We start from the raw sequence: 19,187 nt of genomic DNA, 5'->3' as shown, positions 1-19,187 counted from the left end.
GACATGGACCAACATTTATTACAAACAGGAAAAGAGCAGATCTATAAGAAAAGAGTACAGATTTTTTTTTAAAAAAAGATTGCAAGCTGAAGTATAGAAAAGAAATCTATATGATAATTAAAATTTTTTTTCTGCATTTAAAAATCACATTGCTCAATATATACAAAACATTATAATACAGTAGTTTAAACTGCTACTTAGAGGAATTAAAACAGTATTGACAGTGGAGAAGTTTATTTCAATTTAGGTCACCCATGTTCCATCCTGAGTTCACTTCGATTTTCCAAGAAGAAAGGTATTTTTAAAAGTCATTTTTCCCAAGTAGAAAGGTTATTTTGAAAAACTGAAATATGTATGTCACAACTCATTATTTATAAGAAAAGGATTCACATTAAAAATTTTTTAATAAAAGGCAATCAATTCTCTACATACTTTTATTAAAGAATTACAGCTTTCACAGACAGCAAGATACATTGTTGCTATTACCAGCAGCATTACCTTCTTCATTTCTCCTTCAGCTAACAAAAAAAATCACCCTTTCATAAGAAAATTTCTTATGAATGTGGCCCAATTCAAAACAACTTACTTCTAACACTAAGTTATTTGTAGCTTACATGCTGTCACATTGATTACCTAGCTACATGAAGAGCTACAGAAACCAAAAGGGGAAAAGCGACTTAAAAAATGTAGCAAAACTATAAATTTGCTAATATTTAGTGACCCTTCTGACCACTCTAAAAAGGGGTTCTTTAAAGAGCACTTAGGCTCTAAATGGGTATTTCACTTAACTCTAGTGTTTAAAAACTCCCATTTCTTAAACTCTAAAATATACTGCACTGCAGATTTAAGACATCTGTATATGAACTAGAGATGTACTAAAATGTTTCCTTTACTAAAACCAAGCAGCAGCAAAACTATTTTCATATCATAACAATTTAGACTCTATACTTATAACTGCCATCACTTTAAGAAGAGCCATACAATTGTTTGCTGTTATGATATGGCTAGTAGCATTTTGGAATTCAAGAAGAAAGCAAAGAATTTCAAGCAGTTGAGGCGAAATGTGATCTCCTATATAATATATACAACATTAAAGTAATTTGGCTTAATTTTGAAATTATGTATGTATTATAAATATATAGATGTTGGTCCTAAAGGAATTTTACCTCCAATAAGCAACAAAAATAAAAGTGGGTAATGAATTAAGGATGACATTTTCAAGTTCAAATTTTACACAAGTAGCTTTTTAGCAACTAGTATTGCTAAATGCTCACTGATATGAGAAAAGGTGATATACTGGCAAATATTAAAAATATGACTGTCATTAACTTCTTTACTAAAAATTATTTATAATATGCTCCCATTTGCAATTGATGTTCCAAGTTTAAAAGTAACCCCCCTACTCCCCAAACCCCTAAAACATACCCCGCTCCTTTGCCACTTTGTTCTTAAGTAGGATTTACAAGAAATTTCTCTGGGGAAGCAAATTATCTCATTTTTAAAGATGTATGTATTTTCTATTAGAAAAGAACTAAATGTATTTGGACTCACACACACTGGTTTAACTGAACATAAACAATTTTCCCACCATGAAGTACTGAGTTACAACAAATGTATTAACAAAACTTTATTTTCTTGAGAGTGCATACAGGATGTTAATGTAAACACTGTTAGTATTATCTTTAAAGACATTCTTATTATTACTTCAGATTTTAATGTATTATAAATATGTGTCTTCTCCAGAAATATTAAAGGCCACATTGGGTGATATGGCCAAAGAAAACTTTAGCCCCTCACAGGCTAAACAAAGTACAAATGTGAAAATAAAGAGCAAATTAAGAAAGAGGAAAACATAGCTCAGGATATGCATTTTTAAAATTTGCATTCAATGTAACATTTTAATTCCTAAACCAGAAATATAAATTTTATAAAATACACATATATATTCTTTACCATTTTTTTCTCAAAAGGTGTTTTATACATACATTCATATTTGTGTGTGTATGCGTGTGAAACTGCAAACATTACCAACTAAATCAATCAGGCAACTGTTAACAGTTCTGAAATATTACATGAAATGAGCCTGTTATTTAGACAACTTTCAGCCCTCTGGAATAACATCTGGTCTCAGAATTTTTTTTTAGAATGCAGTTTGTATTTTTAGCTAGGAAATGGGAGAAACAGACTCACTGTGCTTATACTTACAGAATGGGGTATATAACAGCCAATTTCAGTTTCACTTATGCTATAATAAAATGCATGAATAATACCTGAATATTTGAGAAACTGAAAGAAACTTCTAAAACTCAGAACGTATTACTTCATTATACAAAAACTATCATGTACCAATTATGTTAATTTCTGATGAGTTTGCATATAAGCTTATATGTAAAGTCAAACTGGAATGAAGACCAAGTAAAGGTGATCCTGGCTTCAGCACACTTCAGACAGGCCTATTCACTCACCTGGTGAATTCCACGCCAGTCTACTCTGATGATTAGATATACTAAAGGAAGGAAATGGTCCCAAAAGATAAGTGATAAAACCTTAAGGATATGGTCTTGGTCCAAAACCACAACCAGACTCCACATAAGGTACAATCTCTCTCACACATACAAACACACAAACACACATACCACATACACAACCACACAGAAAAAATTTAACACACACACAATGTTCCTGCTATTGTCCAGTAATTCCCCGCCTCCCAAAGTAATACAATATAAACTACAGCACAAATACAGTGAGTACACTGTAGCCTCAATTTAAATCTGCTGTTGGTTGGGTCCATTTCTGAGGGACACATCACAGGTCACACTGTGTTGTGTTGAAGTCAGTACTGCTGATGACTAAAGCCCTTTGATAGGTCCAAAACAGACCCACATGTTATCAAATTTCAGCTAGTGTGGAATATGTTATGACGAGGCTGCAGTGTACTTGATTATGTTGAGAATTTATATTACAAAATTAATACTCAAATAAGAATACTTCTTAAGTCATAAAAAGAAATGGATATCACTTTCAGCTTAATGTGTATATCAACTATTCCCATCTTACCCCTTACATCTCATTAATATATCACCTGAAAAATGACTACTTGGTGCCAACTGTTACCGATACATTTACACTTTATTATCATCTGGATTGCTAATTCCGGTCTTCAAAAATGAACATTTCCCTTCTAATCATAACCAAGAATGGGGCCTTTACTCTTTAAAATAAACATGCCTGACTTCAAATTTCAAGAGAGTTAGAAAGAAAAAAAACAAAAACGAAGTATCATTGGGTAAATTATGATTACATAGGTTTGAGTTCATATTAGCGTATTCCTGTATAATGTAAACTTTATCCTATAGAAAAACGTTTCTTTAAATTATTGAAGTGCTTACATTTATTGACAAACCATGCATTTTCACAAAATTAAAATCGAAAATAATTTTCCACCTAAAGGTTTCATTTAACCAGAGACACTCAAAATATCCTATGAAACTAAGTTAACATTTCTGTATTTTCTTATAATACCGTTCATATTAGTTTGTAAATAGGAATAAAAAGAAAAATGAGTTCTAAATAAATGACACAGGAGGCAATAAATTGACACATGACAAGTAAATAAAAGGCTAAAGCACTCCAATACCATTGAAACTGTTTTAATGTTGTTGCAACTCCAAAATGCAACAATCATCAGCTTGTAAAGACCCAAATTTCAAAAATTCATTTTAATTACTCCTTCATACCTATTTTACAAAATAAAGGCAAGAGACATTTTAAATCCTCCTTGTCCTAGTTGTGCTATCTATGTTCCTAATTTGTTTTCTATCACTATAGTGTATGTTGCAATTCCCATCAAAAGCTATGTAAGAAAAAATAAAATAAAACATTAACCTCTGCTTCAATGTACAGTTTCCAGAATCTGCCAGAACTGGGGAACTGGGCAACAAGGCGTTCATAAGTCTTCCGTGCTTTGTCTATAGGTTGATTCTAAAATTGAAAACCAATAAACAGCATTTACAATGTTAGGATTATAAATGTATTATTTACTGCAGAACCAAGTAGTGTGATTGGACCCATAGAGAAGGAAATGTAATCCTATATCACTAAACCTGTGCCTCTCGAATGAGAATGCTCCAAGCGTCAAGGTCATAGGGATTCTCTTCTAATTTCTTTTCGGCTTTCTTCACTTTCTCTGGGACATACTCAGCTGCCTAGGGAGAAAAAAAACAATGAACTGAAGTTACTGTTTTAAAAATCTCAGGCCTAATTTAATTCAAGCACAACATATCAGCCCCCAGATGCAGTATCACAGTACAAAGCATAAAAATGTCCTCTTATAAAAGAGGCCTGTGTTTCCTATAATCTATATATACTATCTTATCATAAATCTCTTGCATAATAACAAAATCAAGTGAACACATACTTTTAAAAAACATTTTTAAAACTTAAATAAACCCATCTTTTACATGAAATAATATAGAGCAGCAGTTCTCAAACTTTGTAGTCTTGGGACCCCTTTTATACCCTTGAGTACACCAAAGAGCTTTTGTTCATGTGGGTAATTTCAGCATTTACCATATTAGAAATTAAAACTGAGAAAAATGTTAGATATTTATTCGTATACAAATAACAATAAAATTATTTACATGTTAACATAAATAACATTTTAATGAAAAATAACTATTTAAAAATTCAGTGAGATTATGTTACATATATCTGCAAATCTATATAATGTCAGACTTCAAAATGCAGCTGGATTTTCTTATCTGCTTCTGCACTCAACCTTCTGCAATATCAACTCATGTAAAAATTCCACTGTAGACTCATGAGATTAACAGTGAAAAAGGCAAATAATGTCTTAAATCTATTATGAAACAGTATGAATTCACAGGTCCTCTGAAAGTCTTGGGAACCCACAGGGTCCCTGGACCAACATTGAGAAACACTGCTATACAGAATTCATCCTGAGCCACAAAGAAAAAGCATGAAATGACACGGAAATTTTATTTTTGATGTGAAAGTTTTAAAAGCATGATTTACAAAGTGTATATACAGCATAATGAAAACTATAAAAGAAATCCATAATAAAACAGATTGAAAAGATTGTACTAAAATATTTAGTAGTCATGTCTGGGTGACAGGTGGTAGAAGTACAGGTGACTTTCCCCCCCCTTCTTTTAATATTTTCTAAACTCTTTAATAAGGTAGTTTTATTTTTCTTATAGAAATATAATCTTAAAAAATTAATACCTAAAAGAGTAGCTAGGACCTGAGGCATAAATACAAGTATTACTTCTCAAATTGTTGTTCAGAATACTGTGTGCCACAAAAAGAAAGTGATACTCAAAAAATTCAGATAAATGTTAATTTGTACTGTTTGGTTTTACCTTTTTTGTAGGACTTCTTGAAATCCATAGTAGGGCAATAAATATCAGTAACATTCAAGAGGGGATAGAGAGGGAAGCATTGCCCCTAATACCTTTCTTTTTCCTTTTTTTCCCCCCTTAGTGGCAATTAATATTTCACTAAGCAATTCTGTCAAAATAGCAGTTGGGAAAAAAATTTTCAAGTCTTGTGTCTAGGGGAAAAAAATTACCTGGAAGAAGTATACTTTTCTTTGGAATAAATCAGTTTCCACCACTGATAAGTATACATTTAGAAAGAAAACCATGTTTTAAAAGACTAATATAATTTTGTATCAAAATTAGGATATTCAACTAATACACAAGAGCTTTGTAAGTAGCTTGCTGAAACTACTTTAGTTTAGAAACTAAAACTGGAAGTTTAATAAAGGAGGACCACTGGTCCCACCCACATATTAGAACATAAAATGACAAATAAAGAGTACTGCAATGGTGATAAATCACCAGATCAGGATGGTTCAAAAAGAGGATATATGGAAAAACAGCAAATAATAAAGGTGGCATTTCAAATCAGAATGTTGGGTTATTCAATGCATGGTGCTAGAATAACTGTATCAAAATAAAGTTGAATTCCTATTTTACCCTTTCTACCAAATTAATTTCAGATAGATCAAAAATTTAAACATTAAAAACAAAAACACAAGAAAGAACCATTGGAAAATATAATGAAATGTATCTTTGCCCAGGAAGGCTCTTTGAAAGCCTCTGAAAAGAGTAAACTTAATTCATAAAGTTTATTTACATTTGTGCATGGGAAAAGTATCACAATGACAGTGAAAAGACGAACTTAAAAAATATCCCCAACACACATGGCAAAGTATTAAATTTATTAATATAAAGTCCAGTCACTTATTGAGCCTGCGCGTCTGGAGCCTGTGCTCCGCAACAGGAGAGGCCGCGATAGTGAGAGGCCCGCGCACCGCGATGAAGAGTGGCCCCTGCTTGCTGCAACTAGAGAAAGCCCTCGCACAGAAACGAAGACCCAACACAGCCATAAATAAATAAATTAAAAAAAAAAAAAAAAAAAAAAGTCCAGTCACTAAAAATCAGAAACTCAAAAAGAAAATGGGCAAAGTATTCGAACAGTTCATAGAAAAAGAACAATGAACTTTAAACACTCGAAAGCAATACAAATGTAAGCCACAAGATAAAGATCAAGGGTGTTTTTGGTTTTTTTTGAAGATTTTTTTTGATGTGGATCATTTTCTTTTTAACATCTTTACTGGAGTATAATTGCTTTACAATGTTGTGTTAGTTTCTGCTGTATAATCAGCTATATGTATACACATATCCCCATGTCCCCTCCCTCTTGCGTCTCCCTCCCACCCTCCCTATCCCATCCCTCTAGGTGGTCACAAAGTGCTGAGCTGATCTTCCCGTGCGATGCAGCTGCTTCCCACTAGCTATCTATTTTACATTTGTTAGTGTATATATGTCAATACTACTCACTTCATATGTGGACCATTTTTAAAGTCTTTATTGAATTTGTTACAATATTGCTTCTGTTTTATGTTTTGGTTTTTTGGCCGAGAGGCACATGGGACCTTAAGCACCCTGACCAGGGATCGAACCTGCACCCCCTGCATTGGAAGGCTAAGTTTTAAGCACCCACAAAGGTGTTTTATAATTAACATTGCACTGGCAAGGATCTATATCAATAGAAACAGACATTCTCGAATTGTTGGCAGGAACAAGCAGTAATATTGACCAAAATTTAACATGAATATCTGACCCTGAATTCCAGTTCTGACAACTTACCCTACTCTACACGTACACAAAGATGTACACAGGAGAGTAATCAGCTATGTGGTTGTTTGTTGCTGTGTAAGACTAGGAATAATTTAAATAATCATGTGTAAAAGAACTGGTTAAATAAATTATGGAATCTGTAGTCACTAAAAGGAACAAAGCAATGCAGCTCTATAAACAGCAACATGGAACAATCTCCGTAACAGCCGGTTAAAAAAATAGGAGTGGATGGGGAGACACACACACCACATACAAGTGTACTTCACACACTGTATACTCTTCTGCTGTTTGAATTTTTACAGTTCACCTGAGAAATATTTGTTCAGTGCCCAGTGTGTGCCAGACATTGCTGAATGGGCACTTGGGATACAACAAAATAAAGATTTCTTTCAAACGGTTTACTTCTTGACAAACTTTAAAAATACTTTAAAATAAACTAGGATTCGTAAGATATCAACTATAAAACGTTAACGGTAAAATAAGTAAATCTGATACAGGAACTTTAAATCAGGAATTAAAAACCAGCTAAATTAATCAATGCTAACAATTAGTGTTTCAAAGCAGTCTGATGGGAGGCCAAATCACTCAAATCCACTTGCTGAAAATTAACCTACCAAAATTAGATTATGTATGCCATAATCTGCAAAAGAACAGAGAAACTCAGAAGATAGCATCTAATATCTGACCAGCATAATTGCAGCAAGTATAAATGTCTCCTTACAAAATAAAACAAGCCATTCACTTAGTGATTCTCAACCCTGGCAGCACACCAGAATCACCTGGGGTAAAGGGAATATAAAAAGATGCTCAAGCCTCGCTCTAGATCAATTAAAACAGAATCTCTAAGAAGGAGCCTGGACCATCACTATTTTTAAAATAACTCCCCAGGAGGTTCTCATGTGCAGCCTCAGTTGAAAATTATGGCTCTCTAGGGATTCCAAACTTTTTTTGTGTGTGCTGCTGAAACTTCCTGCAATCTAACGAAGCCTATGGGCCTTTCTAGGGATAATGTTCTTAAATACACAAAATAAACTATGCAGGATTTCAAAGGAAACCAATTATACTGAAATATAATTATCAAAATATTTTTAAACAAAGTTTATATTGTAATAAATACTTAACACATGAAATAACAAAATCTAGTTGCGAGTCTAGTGATGAGTGCCAACAGTACTTTGAATATGTCTGTCCCAGTCACACAGCTGTTGCTAACACTACTAGTGTGGTTTCTTGCCTACATTCGTAATAGAAGGAAAGGCTCAATTTCAGTTAGAGATTAGTGAAAAGTTTTATTTTGCCCATTCAAGTTCAGGGAACCCCGAAAATTCTGCCCACAGACACCTGGGGGAAGAGGTTACCAGGGACCTAAGAACCCCATGGAAAGGATGTTGGATCAGATATAAAAAAAAACATCTATTGAGCATCTACTATGTTAGTCATTAACTATCACTCCTCGTTAAGTAACTGATAACTCCATTTCATAATAAAAAATATAACTAAATTTTACACGAATTTGCCCAAAGTCCAGTTAGAATCCGGCAGAACTATGGCTCAGCTCTTCGCAGAACCTCTTATAACCCTAAATGTTTTCCTCTGGACAAGGATGTAGTTAAATGTTCATAAAACAATCCATTTAGATAATTCTCAATCAACTGAATTAATTAACAATAGAAGGTAACCAAAATGGCCAAGAGTATCCTCTGGTAGTTAAAGGCCACATTTAATTCTCACAATAAAAAGTCGTTCATCGGGCTTCCCTGGTGGCGCAGTGGTTGAGAGTCTGCCTGCTAATGCAGGGGACACGGGTTCGAGCCCTGGTCTGGGAAGATCCCACATGCCGTGTAGCAACTGGGCCCGTGAGCCACAACTGCTGAGCCTGCGCGTCTGGAGCCTGTGCCCCGCAACGGGAGGAGCCACGATAGTGAGAGGTCCGCGCACGGCGATGAAGAGTGGCCCCCGCTTGCCGCAACTAGAGAGAGCCCTCACACAGAAACAAAGACCCAACACAGCCAAAATAAATAAATAAATAATAAAAATAAGTAAATTAAAAAAAAAAAAAAGTCATTCATCATCACAGCTATGAACCAACTGGGTAACCAAGAGCATAACATTTTTGTTTTGTGGCCTGGTTACCACACTGCTGTAAAGCAAATGAAAACTGAACAGTTTTCTAGTATCCACAAGGAGACTGAGCCTCCATAAGGAATGGACTTGTAATATTATTTCCTGAATCTGTTGCCAGATCAGAGAAATAGGTCACTTTAAGAAAACTTGTGCCAAGTTTCCAGTGCCCATTTGTAATGGAATGAGGTCAGAACTCTCCTTAGTTATAGCAAAAGAAGAGCCGTCTCATGCTTACATGTCCCAGAAACATTACTATAAAGAAACTCTATCAAAATCCAGCTTTTGTCTTTGGAATATCTGTAATCCTATTATCATTCTTCAGGGGGATGATAATGGGGAGTAGGATGGGTCCCAAATCAAATGAGCGGAACAAAAGCTGGACTAGTTCCGTTCCCAAGGCATGCACGTTTAATGATACTAGTAGGACAGTGGGAACTTCTTTGATTTGCACAATTTTAAAAACCAGAAAAATAACACAACTGTAAGGAGTATACACATACACACCAACATATACTATTTCAAATGGGTACAAAAATCAGAAAAAATTGTGAAGTAGATGACGGACTTTTTTTTGGTGTAAGGCGAAAATGTTGCTGAGGAACTACCTCCAGTATCTGTTCTATGAACTGTTTTTCTAGTCGTAGTGTACTGCTAAAATATCAACTTTTCTATGTGAAGAATAACCCATGTACAACTGGCTTAAAGTATGGAGATAAGATACATTATTCATGTTTGACCTTTTTTATTTTTAATTATGGCTTTATTTAGACATAATCACATTCCATAGAATCACCCATTTAAAGTGTAAAATTCAATGGCTTAAATTTAGTATATTCACCATCATAATAAATTTTAAAACATTTTTATCACCCTAAATAAAAACCAGTACCCATTAACAGGCAATCCCATTTCCCAATCCCCCTAGCCCTAGGCAACCACCAATCTACTTTGTTTCTATAGATGTGCAGGTATTTCATGTAAATGATATCATACAATGTGTTTTGTTTCTGACTTTCACTTTGCATGTTTGCAAGGTTCATGTTTTATCATATATCAGTACTTTCCTTTCTATTGCTAAGTATTCCATTGCATGGATATCCCACATTTTATTTATTAATCAGTTGATGGACATTTGGATTATTTCCAGTTTTTGAGTGGAATTCGTTTTGTGTTTTCTTTTTACTTAGGTATATACCTAGAAGTGAAATTCCTAGGTCAAAAAGCAAACCTCTGCGTAACATTTTGAAGAACTGCCAGACTGTTTTCCAAAGCGACTGAACCATTTTACAGTCCCATCAGTGTGAGGGCTCCAATTTCTCTACATCTCCACCAACACTTGTTATTATCCATCTTTTTGATGATTATAACCATCCGAGCAGGTGAAGTGGTAACTCATTGTGGTTTTGATCTTTATTTCCCTGGTGGCTAATGAAGTTCAGCACTTTTCATGTTCTTATTGGCTTTTGTATATATTTAGAGAAGGGTCTTTTCAGATTGCTTGCCCATTTTTAATTCTTTTTTGTTATTGCATTGCAAGAGTCCTTTACATATTATAGATACTAGTCCTTTATTGGATATATGATATACAAAAATTTTCTCCCATTCAGCTGGTTGTCTTTTTACTTTCTATATTTAACCTTTTGTTTTGTGAAGCTAACTCAGAAACAGAACTTATGACATTGTCTCACAGGCTCCCTGCACTATTTCAACAGTTCTCAAACTTCTTATAAAGAATCGCTTTGCACTCTTAAAAATGAGGAACCAGAGATTTTTTTTAAAATGTGGGGGTTAAATCAACATTATTATACTAAAAATTAAAACTGTAAAAATTTTAATGTGTTAATTCATTTTAAAATAAACTTCTGATTTTATTTTAAAATATTTTCCAAAATTAAAAAAAATTAGTGAAAAAAATGGCACTGTTTTACATTTTTCTGATCTCTTTAATGTCTGGCTGAATAGAAGACATCTGCTTCTGCTTTCAACCTATTGCAATATATTGTTTTTGATGAAGTATAAGACCACAAAACTACAATTATGTAGTTGGAAAAGGGAGCAACATTTTTAATAGCCTTTTCATATAACTGTGGATATGTCATGTAGCCTCTGGGAAACCGAGTTAAGCTGCAAACCACTTTCTTTCTATATGATAGCTTAATTTATATTAGGTGGTTGTTAATGGCGTGGGGTGTGGAGAAGTGACAGACACTATTATATTAATGATTAAATAATTTATAATCTAATTTAATTTCTTCTTTCCATTCCCACAAGTAAAACCTGGACAGGAAAAAAAATGTACTTCTCTTTCTCCAAACAGCTATTTTTGTGGTAAATGGGGGAGGGTGTTATGCTGGAGGTCATATGGAAATTAAGTTAAACTAGAGGTCAGTGAAAATTTAAACCAAGTGATAAACATCAAAAGTATGCAGGGAGGAATGTAGTAAGTTAAAGGATGTAAACCTATATTAGCTTTTTGACCAAGATTTTTGCTGATTTTTGCAACAGAACAAGCAGAGAAGAGTCTCAAAACTAGTTTTGTAATGAGTACTTTCCACTATTAAGGATAACGAGTGACTAAATATAGTAGGAAGAGAAAAATCAGTAAAAATACTACCAAAGGCCTAACCATCCTCAAATAATCTGCAATGTTTGTCTCCATTTATTTTATCAATGTATTCAAAACCAACTTTGAAGGTCCAAGTATCTTCAATCCCTAACCTAAGTGATTTGCAAACTTTCATTTACATAAAAATCACATGTGATACTCATTTCCAATGAAGATTCTCAGCCTCACCTACAGAATCTGTTACATTGATAGTATGTCTGAAATTGAGGTATAGGCACCTATACTTTTATAAAGCACCTAAGTGAATATGATGCAATGGACCATGGACTCCATTCTGAGAAACACCACCTAATCCATCTGTTCTGTAATATATTTTTTTCCAAATGTTGTGTTTCCTCAAAAATAAAGTGGAATCAGACCTAAGTCATTCCTTTTGTTGTTGTTATTAAAACATTAAGAAAACTGCAAATACATACATTTCAACTCTTAAGTCTGTCTTGGTAGCCTTTTTTCAAAATTAAAAGTAGACTAGGGTAGCACTCTGCAAGACTATCTGCAAGTAATAACTGAGCCGATTCATATGCCTAGAGAATTAAGCATTGTATGTGACAGATGACATTAATACTGGACGCCAGCTTAGTCCTATGTTCCTTTACCAATGCAACAAAACTCTACTAGATGTTTTTTGTGAATGAATCTTAATGTATCCTATATATAATCCATTCAAACCTTCCAAAGACTAAAATCTACTAAACATGCAAACAATTCAAAAACTTAACAAAGAAAAAATAGGCTAATGGTTATTGGTCCAAATAATTATACTTATCATATTTGCTTATTAAATTTGTTTATTCATCCCCCAGGAAACAAACAGCTACAAACTATAAATAAAAATCTTAATATTTTAGAATTTGAAAAATGCAGCTTTAGACCAGGAGTAGCCAAAATATTAATTCACTTGATAAACTAAGTGAAACATTAGAAAACAACAATTAGGACACAGTTTTACCCTTCTGGTTTTATTCAATATTTACTGCTGATTATAACCTATCCATTAATCTAAAAATAGCTTAAACATTTGTTCAACTAAAATCTCTTTTAAAATCAATTCTCACACCATTACCAACTGTTCAGTAAAAACAAAAAAGACTCAAATTCACAACTGGGTCTTGTCTAAAGAGGAATAAAGATTTAGAGACAATGGCAGAAAAGCTTAAAACTATGAACTGTTTTTTGCAATCATCCACTGAATAGGTACAAACATTTGAATAGATTTTGCCATTCTGGAAGGTCTATCTAGGATGTAAATTTCTGTATTCCTAATGCTGAGGGAATGCAATCTCTTCTAACACAATCTCCTTCTGTTGTACTTCTCTGGAAAACCAATATTTCTGTAAACACAGATCAATCTCTCTTAGGAATAATTACTGCCAAACAGAGAATCCTATGTAGTCAGTTTCCGCAAGAAATATTAACAATAAGATCAAATCAAATTTGCCTGCCCCAAACTATTATACTAAGTATCTTAAAATAGGAGGGGGAAAAGTAGGAAAGGCTATTACAGAAAGATTTTGTTAACAACAGATAAGAATAATTGGATAAGAACACACTGTTTTTATAACATATATTCTTTATAACATATATTCTTGGCCTTTCCCTCCCTCTTCTAACCTCCGCACACATCCACTTGGGTTTAAAATTGGCACTATTTCCCTTTAACCCCTACTAAATATTAATGGTTACTCAACAAAATAAATCAGGTTTCAACATTGAGTGTTTCGTCTTTCTTTCCTCATTAGTAAGTATATAATAGAACACATATTTTTCATATTTTCTATATCTTCCTAAACTTATTTTTCACCAAAAGCAAAACAATTATTTATGGCCCTAAATTCCCCTCTTTGTTAAGAACTACTGGCAATTAATTTGTGCTCCTTGAAGTCATGCCATTTTTCCGAAGTAAGGATCATTCTTTTTATACTTTAGGCCTTCCTAATTCTAGGATAGGCTATGAATTGTTTGAAAACTGAAATCTTATTCCTAAAACACAAAAGCATAGAAACAGAATTTTAGGGACTTAAAGGTTCATGGGAATTGACTTGGCCAAATACATTTCTTTGGCCAAATACATATAACAAAACTTTAGAAACCATTCACTCTTATGCCCCCAAATATTTTACTTTGTATTAATTATTAACAATAATTATAAGCACCTGTATTCCCAAAAGATACAATTCTTTAAAATTTTGTAACATAGCATATAGCCTGAATGCAAAAATTTATCCATTTATCTAGTGAACACCTTTAATTATCAAAACAAGTGTTTCTAGGTTTTTAAGGTGCAATGGTGAATAACTAAGGCAGCCTTTCAACTCAAAACCCAGTGGAGGAACTCTAACCAATAGCCTACTAAATGCTGTAGAGGTGGTGCACAAGGTAAAATTGAGTGAAGAATGAGATCAGAAGTTGAATCAAGCAGTAAAAAAAATGTACACGATAAAAATATAGCCATAATTCCACACGGGAACCAGATGTGCTTTTGTTAGCAGGAAAACCTAACAAAACCTATATGCAGGTGGTTCTGTCACCATTAAACTGACAAAAACAGCAAACACGAAGCTCCAGAAGAATACCCACCAAAACTGCAAGGTAATTTAAATAGCCCTCTAAATGTAAAATAGAACTTCCCTACAAGAGTTAAAAAAAAAAAAAAAAAAAAATCACAATAAACCTTAGCTGTGATTTTGCTTGTCTGCAATCATTTCCCTCTTTCATACAGCATAAATCTACAGATTCAGTACGAAGAAAGGACCATCTATATTTGTGAATAACAAATTTAAGATATTATCAGGTTTACTGAACAAAAATTTTTTTTGAGTTTCAATGCTAACCAGCTAAAAGAAATCTGTAATTCATATCTCACAGGATTCTTTGTCTATCCCACCCTTACCATCTTTCCAAAGCAAATCTATGATTCAGAGTGGTTTTGATGTTTTTCTTATTATTCTTCAGTTTTGTTTAGTCTTTTTTTCCTTGTCCATCATCTCATTTTTCCTCTAAATTTTCATTAACTGTTGTCTTACACATCAAGCAAGCTAGTTGATTCCTATTTTTGATCATGTCACTCTTTAAGGTATCATTTAATTACCATTTCAGTTAAAGTTGAATAATACAGTATCTGCGATTTGCTTCAAGGTAATAGAGGTGGGGAGAGTAAGTGAAAGTATGGAGAAAACAGTATCTGCGATTTGCTTCAAGGTAATAGAGGTGGGGAGAGTAAGTGAAAGTATGGAGAAAACATGTTTCGCTGTGAGTTGAAGCTCTATGATAGAAACATCATACATTATACTATTTTTTTCTTGCATGTTTGAAATGTATCTTTAAAGAGTTTAAAAGACTATATGAAGATAACTCTCTGTTGATCCTCAGATGTCAAAGCATGTCTTACAGACTGATGGAAAAAATATATAGGAGGCACCATAAAGGCTAGGACAAGTTAAGCATTTAAAAAACAAAAAAAGAAAAGAAAAAGAAAAGGCTATTGCTGATTTTAACATAGTCAATACAGAGAAACCCCATGAATCCACAGCTATCCTCAATCTTTTAAAAGGAGGAGAAAAGAAAAAAGGAATTTCATCTTTGAGGAAAAAATATGAGCCAGTAAGTAGAGACAGAATAGGATTTTTAAAAAAACCACCATTTGCCACTTTCAAGGAAACAACTGATTTATTTAGGGATTATCAATTGATGATAAATAACTAGATAAAAGGTTATTGAGAAACACAGTTATCAAGCCACAGATTACTAACTGCAAAGGGGAAAATAATCCTTTACAATGAAGAGATCCAGCAGTCATTACCCTAACCCTGACCAAGTGACCAAACTTAACCATTACTAACATTGGAACAACCTAGCATGAAGTGCCTTTTGATGTGATGTTATAACGTATTCTACACAAAAATATTGAACCTGAATATTATCGAAGCTCTGAGTTTAGACATAACCATAATTTTCAGGAAATACAGAAGATGAGGGGACAAGTTAAATGATACCACACACACACAAAAGAAATAAGCCCAGACATAAAATGAGAAGTTCTGCAAGAGAACTGTTCTGGATTCTTCAAATATACAATAAATATCCTAGGGGAGAAAAAAACACAGGGACGATTCAAGAGACATAACCAAATGATGCAAATAACCTAGATTAGATTCTGATTTTTTTTTGAATTTTATTTTATTTTTTTACACAGCAGGTTCTTATTAGTTATCCATTTTATACATATTAGTGTAGATTCTGATTTTTAAAATAACAAAACCCTATGAATCACATTCTTGGGACTGATTTTTAGAAATGATATGGTATTGCTATTAATTTTCTTAGGTGGGAAATGGTATAATGGTTATATAACAGTATTAATGCTTTACACTGTATAAGAGAATGCTGAAATAAGGGGGCCTGAATATGTGTCACTTACTTTCAAATAAATATGTACAAGGAGATAAAGCAAATATGGCAAAACACTCAACAACTGTCGATTCTACGTGAAGAACTGTACTGCAGTTGTTCACTGCACTTTTCCTTATGTCCTAAACTTTACACATAAAACTTCTGGGTGAAATTTTTTTCTTTAAATTTTTACCACCTTCTCTCCAACTTAAAACACCACAGTTGTGAAATGAAAGGTCATGGCAACATTTCAGTGTCTTTACACTTTCAGATAAATTTAAAAATTAACAATGAGTTCGGGAAGCTTTCAATGAAAACCTCAGTACATTACTCCTCCTCTACTTTCAGGTGACAAAACATGAGCCCAGAAAAAGGGTAGGTATACATAAACAGACTTGACATAACGATTTTAAGACTTGGCATTCTTGGGCATTCCAACAGCATGTAAAATGTAAATACTGTGAAAATTTCAGGACTGAAATCAGTCGACGAGCAAACACAAAATTCAGTTTAGCCAAACTTTCCCGACACAATAAAATTTACAGTCACCCTATTCAATAGGAACACTCCAATTCTGCCTCATCTCTGTCAACCTCCAAGAACAGCCCCCACGTTAAAAGCTGGGGACCTCAAAAACGAAAACCTAAGTGTATTTCGTTGCTATGGCAATGGGAAATTTCAGGAAACTGAGACTGCAGTCTAGCTAGCCTCCATTTTAAAAACTATTTACCTAAACATATCGGACTTGAATCGAAAAATAAATTGACAGCTTTCATAAAACACCAGTTTCCTCTTTCAAAGGTAAATACTATCCTACAAAATTCTGAATAAAGAGCAAAAGAAACAAATCATTTAACTAAAAATCTTAATTTTAAAATACTTAAATGTCACATATCCAGTACTAAAAAACAGATGCTTTTACTTACAGTGGCCCAAACAGACTTCTCATTTCCGATTTATCAAATTCTACAATTATTTGTGTCGTTGGAAAAATGAAAATGAAATGTTGATAGAAGAAAGGGAAGGAGCAGGAGAAAGCCACAAAATTCCCAAATCTTAGCATAACGATGCTCTTACTCCTAAACTGCTTCCTTCTTCATTCGCTCATGCAAGAGTCTAATTCTCCAGATTAGTTTCATCTTAAATTACTTCTCAAACCTTTTTCTGGTTGCAGTATATATCGGAAAGGCGGCGGAGGGAACACTGTCAAGTTTTTCGAAAACAGCGAGTACACGTTAAAATAATCAATTCCTAACCCCTTAACACCAAAACGGTATTAAAGGAAAGACTCTCACCGGAGAAGTCCCATGAATCTAAATAGGACGAAGTAGCTTCCCGGCTATTGTCTAAATCAAATATTTGTTCATCTTAACGCCTAAGACAGAGAAGCCAAAAAAGTTTTAAATCTCAGTCAGATCTTGCTCCCCAATTCCCACCGTACTTCTGCACCCTGTCTTTCGGGTTCATTAGACCCTTGATTCCTACTCAAGCGAACATGGCTGGAGAACTCGGACGAACAGAGACGGGGAGAGAAGAGGTCGCCACGAGGCCCCACCACTCTCCTTCCTCACCTGCTCCGTGGCTCCGTCTCCTGACATGGCCTCAGACGACTAGAACGTGCGAACTGGCCCGCGATGCCAAGCTAGAAAAGAAAAATTAAACTAAAAGCCACCCCCAGACAACTAAAATTGCCCCCTGCCCTGCGGAGCCAGACCGCCAACAAGAACCGCCACCGCCCACTCCGATATGAATTAAAATGGCTGCGCCCGGGCCGGCCAAGGAGGGGGTGTGGCTTCTGCATTAACTTCCGGGGCAGCGGGCGGAGTTAAGAGCGCAAAATCATCCATTACTGAACCGCGCAGAAGCAGGAAGATCCCAGGGGCGGGCCCAATGTAAGCGCGGGACGTCACGGCCTGGGAGTAGAGAGGCTGTTGCTGAGCGAGCTGCAACCGGCTGGGAGGCGGGAAACTGTTTTGCACTGGGGCTCGCGCACCTTTCGGAATTTAATTATCAAGCTGTGGAGCGCACCTCTTCACTGTTGAAGCCTGCAAATCGTTTCAGTTCAGGCAAGCTGGCCATATTTTGGAGCAATGCTAAGTGTTAAATGCTTCCTATATTTTGGAGATAAGGAATCTATGAAGTTTTCTATGGTCTCACCTAATGCTCTTCACGCTTTTGCGGTATTAACGGGACAGATCAAGCCCATGTTAATTTATACCTTCACCGTTTACTCATGTGTCTAAGGTTTGAAGTCAGTAAGGCCCAGCGTTTAAGCTCAGCATCCCACCATGGTTCTTGATAATAGCGCTCCGGCTCTGGAGCCAGCCTGCATTCATTTGAATCCTGGCTTCATCTCTCGCTAGATGGGTAACCGTGGGTAGTTAAACATCTCTGTGCCTCAGTTTCCTTGCCTATAATTACGAGTAACAGTAATACCTGCTTTTTTTTTTTTACCGCTTCACGAGGTTTGCAGGATCTGAGTTCCCCCATCAGGGATGGAACCTGCGCCCTCAGCAGTGTAAGTGTGGAGTCCTAACCACGGGACCGCCAGGGAATTCCCAGTACCTGCAATTTAAATAAGTTATACATGAAAAAGTGCTTGGAACTGTACTTGGCGAAGTCCAAGATTAAGTGAGAGCAGGTCTTCTCAAACTCTTTTACGTTCAAGGATCATCATAAGACTTATAACACCCTCTCGTCTACAGTGGCCTATGGTCCAACGTAAACTATTCAGCCTTTCCCATACACTCCTTATTCTTTTCAGTCTCCCATGCCTCTGCTCATATTTCCACCTCTGTCCTTTCCAGCCTGAAGTCTTTTTTTTTTTTAACATCTTTATTGGAGTATAATTGCTTTACAATGGTGTGTTAGTTTCTGCT

General features: G+C 34.8%; 1 protein-coding gene across 1 annotated transcript in view; it reads right to left on the bottom strand.

Moving 5' to 3' along the window:
- CSTF3 (cleavage stimulation factor subunit 3) overlaps positions 1 to 18,096 on the bottom strand; it is a 73,473-nt gene extending 55,377 nt beyond the window's left edge. The window contains exons 1-3 of the mRNA XM_082343742.1: positions 17,880 to 18,096; positions 4,107 to 4,208; positions 3,889 to 3,984 (exon numbers count right to left, since the gene is read on the bottom strand). Coding sequence (XP_082199868.1) covers positions 3,889 to 3,984; positions 4,107 to 4,208; positions 17,880 to 17,906 — 225 coding nt within the window. The 5' untranslated portion in view covers positions 17,907 to 18,096. The remainder of the gene's footprint in view (positions 1 to 3,888; positions 3,985 to 4,106; positions 4,209 to 17,879) is intronic.
- Between the last annotated feature and the right edge of the window lie 1,091 nt (positions 18,097 to 19,187).

The sequence above is a fragment of the Balaenoptera borealis genome, assembly GCF_965194805.1.
Source record: "Balaenoptera borealis genome assembly, chromosome: 11".
Lineage (NCBI taxonomy): Eukaryota > Metazoa > Chordata > Mammalia > Artiodactyla > Balaenopteridae > Balaenoptera > Balaenoptera borealis.
This window is presented reverse-complemented; position numbering and strand designations above follow the sequence as displayed.